At 40.7% G+C, this 4,262-nt stretch overlaps 1 protein-coding gene across 1 annotated transcript in view; it reads right to left on the bottom strand.

The window, feature by feature from the left end:
* The window catches only part of LOC105743359 (60S ribosomal protein L6-like), a 5,329-nt gene extending 2,612 nt beyond the window's left edge, over positions 1-2,717 (bottom strand). The window contains exon 1 of the mRNA XM_012516676.1: positions 2,555-2,717. Within this exon, the coding sequence (XP_012372130.1) occupies positions 2,555-2,717 (163 nt within the window). The remainder of the gene's footprint in view (positions 1-2,554) is intronic.
* Positions 2,718-4,262: the final 1,545 nt, after the last annotated feature.

The following is a 4,262-nucleotide window of genomic DNA, read 5'->3' as shown; positions in this document are numbered from 1 at the left end:
CTTATTCCACTGAGCTATCTCCCCGGCCCCTGTATTGTTACATTTTAAAATGTGTCTTCTGTAAGCAGTACATACTTGGGTCTTTATAAGCCTACTTGACTGTCTTGGACTTTTTTTTGTTGTTGTTGTTACCAGGGATTGAACTCAGGACTTTGTCTTGCCAGGCAAGCACTGATTCCACTGAGCTATCTCCCCAGCCCTGTCTTAGACTTTTAATGGGGGTGTTTAGTCCATTCATATTTAGTACAGTTATGAACTGAACTGCTCATCAGTCTGTGACCTTGCTCTTTGGGTTTTGTTCTGTCTACGCTTGGTTCCTTTGGTCTGCCTTTCTTGCCTTCCTAGAGACTAATCAAAGATTCTTAATAGTTGACTTTATCTCTTCTATTAGCTTCATGTCTTTTTGTATTCTTTCTTCAGTGGTTCTTTGGTTACTTTAAAATTCTGCACCTCTACATTTGCCTTATAACCCTCTACTTTCCAAACTCTGCAAGATGCATGGATGCCAATCTCCATTCTCACCTTCCCACCCTTCCAGCTGTTACGGTGCATTTTACATCTGTGTATAAACCTTATAAAGCATAATTACCAGGGTTGCTTTAAATAATCACTACCCTTTTAAATTTACCCACATATTTACCCTTTATTTTGTTTCTCATTCCTTCCTCTACTCTTGTGTTTCTGTTGGAAGTTATTTTCCTAAAGCATGCTTTTTTAAAAAAATCTTGAAACAAAGTCTCCTAGCTTTCCTTTGGCTCTCTTTAACCTTCCCTTTTGAAGGCTATTTTGACTTTTTAGGACTCTGGGGACAGGTTTGTATTTATCCCACAGCCCTTCAAAGATGCCACTATATTGCCGTTTGACTTCCATAGTTTCTGCTGAAGTTCCCTGAAGTCATATTTTCTTCTATTACTTGGTAATAACTTTATTGTTAATTAATTTTATTGATATGCTTTAGATCTATATAATGATCACATTCATCATAAGGGGTTTGACACATTGTGTCAACTGGAGGAGTCTAGAAGCTTAACTAACTCCTTTTTTTTTTTTTTTTTTGTTTTACCTGGGATTGAACTCAGGACCTTAGGATTGCCAGGCAAGTGCTTATTCTACTGTGCTATCTCCTGGAGCCCAAACAGGCCATTAACTCCTTTTTTTTTTTTTAAAGAAGCTTAATTAAGTAACTCAGCAGGTCTACATCCTAAGGTGAAAAGGACATGCCCTTAGCGCTCCAGGATGTTGTTCGCTGGGTCAACTGAAGTTTACAAGTTCAGCTGAGTGATTCAGCAAGGGGCCACAGTCCTCACTTTGTAAACATCCTCAGTTTAGGGAAGAGGAGGGCACAGAGATGGTGTGGGTGTGGGCAGAGAGCCCACATACAGTGTAGTAAAAACACAAAAAAGAGGCTTGCTTCCTCCCCCCTTTCGCTCTTGCTGTCTTCTGCCACCTTGGACCGTTGCCCTGTGCCGTGCCGCCTTGCCTTGGTGCCAGCTAATTACAGACTAAAACCTCTGCAAACTTCAAGCTAAATAAACCTTTTCCTCTTTAACTTGGGTGTCAGGTATTTTGTCTCAACAGCAACAGCAACAACAAAATAACCAAGGCACATTTTGGAGGCTATTTTTACTTTTTGGGATTCTACAGTCAGTTTTGTATTTATCCTTCAATCATCCTTCAAAGATTCTCTCTCTCTCTCTCTCTCTCTCTCTCTCTCTCTCTCTCTCTCTCTCTCTGTTTTATTATCATATGCTTATTTTTCTGTTCTCACTTCCTGCTACTAGTACATTGTACTAAGAAGTAATAGGACAGTGTGGTATATGCCAGGAATCCCAGCACTCAGGAAGCTGAGGCAGGAGGATCACTGAGGCCAGCCTGAGCTACAGAGTGAATTCAATGCTGGCCAGAACTACATAGAAAGACTCCTCTCAAAAACAAAGATCAGGGGCCAGGGAGATAGTTCAGTAGAATAAGCGCTTGCCTGGCAAGTGCAAGGGCCTAAATCCAATCCCTGGTTCTGAAAAAAAAAAAAAAAAAATCAGAACAAAACAAGAAAAGCAGAAGTGTTCATGTCTCTAGAGATTTTTTAAAATAAATACCCTAAGATACTAGTCCAGAAAAAGAATTTTCTTTTCCTTATTTGAATCAATTCAAGTAAGTCTGATTTTTATATTGCAGCTAAAAAGAGAATAGCATTTATTTAAATTCACTTACATTTCAATTAATTCACTTATGTATCTATCCCACAGGTAATGTAGAATGAATTTCTAGTATCGACCCATGCTCACTTCCCTCTTTCCTGGGACACGGGTGAACCACAGTTCCAAGTCTCTGGGTAGGCCGTGAGCCTTATGATGAATGACAAAATGAGTATTTAACATTTTAGGGAAATGTTACAGTAAAAGACAGATTGCCATTGATTCCTCTCAAAATACTTCCCCTCCCTCTGGACACTTATCCATCCTTCTTACCATTTCATGAACATCCTAGAAGTTCTCTTTTCTCTTAGATATGATATCATGGCTGCCTCAGTGTCCTGAACCAATTCAGAATTTACCTCTCATGGTCATTTTGACTTTGGGGAAGAGCCAGATGTCACAGGGTGCCAGATCAGGGAATATGGCAGATGACGACACACTGCAATGTTTTCTATGACCTTGATTTTGTGTTGGAGGACACTTGGCAGCAGTGTTCCATGTATTTTCATCATATCCCACCATATTCTCATTTTAAAGACCCTCACAAAAGGGGACTGCCAGAACTACTTCAGAAAGTGGCAACAATGATGGGATAAGTATAAGCAACAGAGAATATTTTAAGGATGATAAAAAGGGATTTATCCTTTACTGTGTTTTTATTCAAACAAGCTTTGTATGTTTTGATCATCCCTTGTATTCCCAGTGGGCGATGAGCATAAATAATATGTGCCACTACGAAGAAGAGATATTTAAGAGGGACCGAGGAGCTAGAGGGGTATCTTAGTGAGTGAGATCCAGCACTCCATCTCCAGCACCAAAGGGTGCAGGATGAGAGTTCTCCCTACCTCTTTCCTGGCAACAAAGGCCACATGCTTAACTACAGAGCCTCCCAGTCTGGTTCTCTGAGCCACTGCTGGGAAAGGATCCATCTGAAGACCTGTGAGGGATCAATGTTAGGGTTTAGCTCTAAAATGGCCCCCAAAGTCTGATGTGTTCTGAAGCTGACTGGACTACTGGGGCATCATAAACTGACTTGCTGTTAGGAGGCCAGGTCTGACCTGAAGAGCCAGGTTCCTGTGAGTGTGACCTGAAAGGGTTTGCCTCCTTCAGGGCCCCTCTCCTGACAGAGTCCTGGCTGCCCTGAGGGGAGCACCTCTCCTCAGCCAAACCTTCCTACCAGGCCTTGCTTGCAGTTGGACCACCATGGCCTAAAATCACAACCCAAATAAACCCCTCTAAATTGGGCATTGTGTTCCAGGGAGTGGAAGGTGACTACAACCCAATAAGAAGGACTTTTCATGTGTAGAGCTGGAGTCCCTGAGCTTTCTGGTCATGACCAGAGTCCACCCTATCCAGGCCCATGCAGCAGGCAGGACCTGAACAACACAAAGACACCGTGTTTTCTCTCATTGCTCTTTTATTTTTAAAGCTCCAAATTCTAGTAGTATTGAAACTGTTATTTGAACCACTAAATATAATAAGCCATGATTAGCATCATAAAATTATGAAAGCTTGGTGATAAATAGCTTTAAATTACCTGGCATGGTGTTTCCTCAAGTCTTCTCCCCCTTTAAGGCATACACATGAAAAGGAAAGCTGTATCTATTCTGAGTTAAACTGCAACATACCTTAAATCCTAAGTAATTTTAATGATACTATCTTGCATATTCACATTAGGGACTTTCCAGGCAAGAAATGAATTCTGTATGTTTAAAGAGAACAGAAAATGATGTTCATCTTCGTTTCTGTCTTTTCTCACCCACCTTAGGCTACCTTTCAGCTGAAAGCATGACACTCACACCACCCCTTGTCAAAGTTCTCTCTCCTTCTCCTGGATGACCCTTCCCCATATTAACATACTCTTGAATCTACTGGAAAATTTACAAAGAACTTCGCTGTGAGCTATTTATAAATAGTAACTCCATCAAGTAATTTCTTGGATAACATACATTCTAGTTAGGGAAACTATGTTCTAATCTAAAGGAATAAATTCTAATTAGTAGAATGTTGCTGTTATTTATTGGAGAGGTTAAGCTATCCAAGACAGGAAGCATGAAGATATACCCA

The sequence above is a fragment of the Octodon degus genome, unplaced genomic scaffold (assembly GCF_000260255.1).
Source record: "Octodon degus isolate 3935 unplaced genomic scaffold, OctDeg1.0 scaffold00119, whole genome shotgun sequence".
In the NCBI taxonomy this organism is placed as follows: domain Eukaryota; kingdom Metazoa; phylum Chordata; class Mammalia; order Rodentia; family Octodontidae; genus Octodon; species Octodon degus.
The sequence above is the reverse complement of the archived record's forward strand: the minus strand, read 5'-3'. Positions and strand labels throughout refer to the sequence as shown.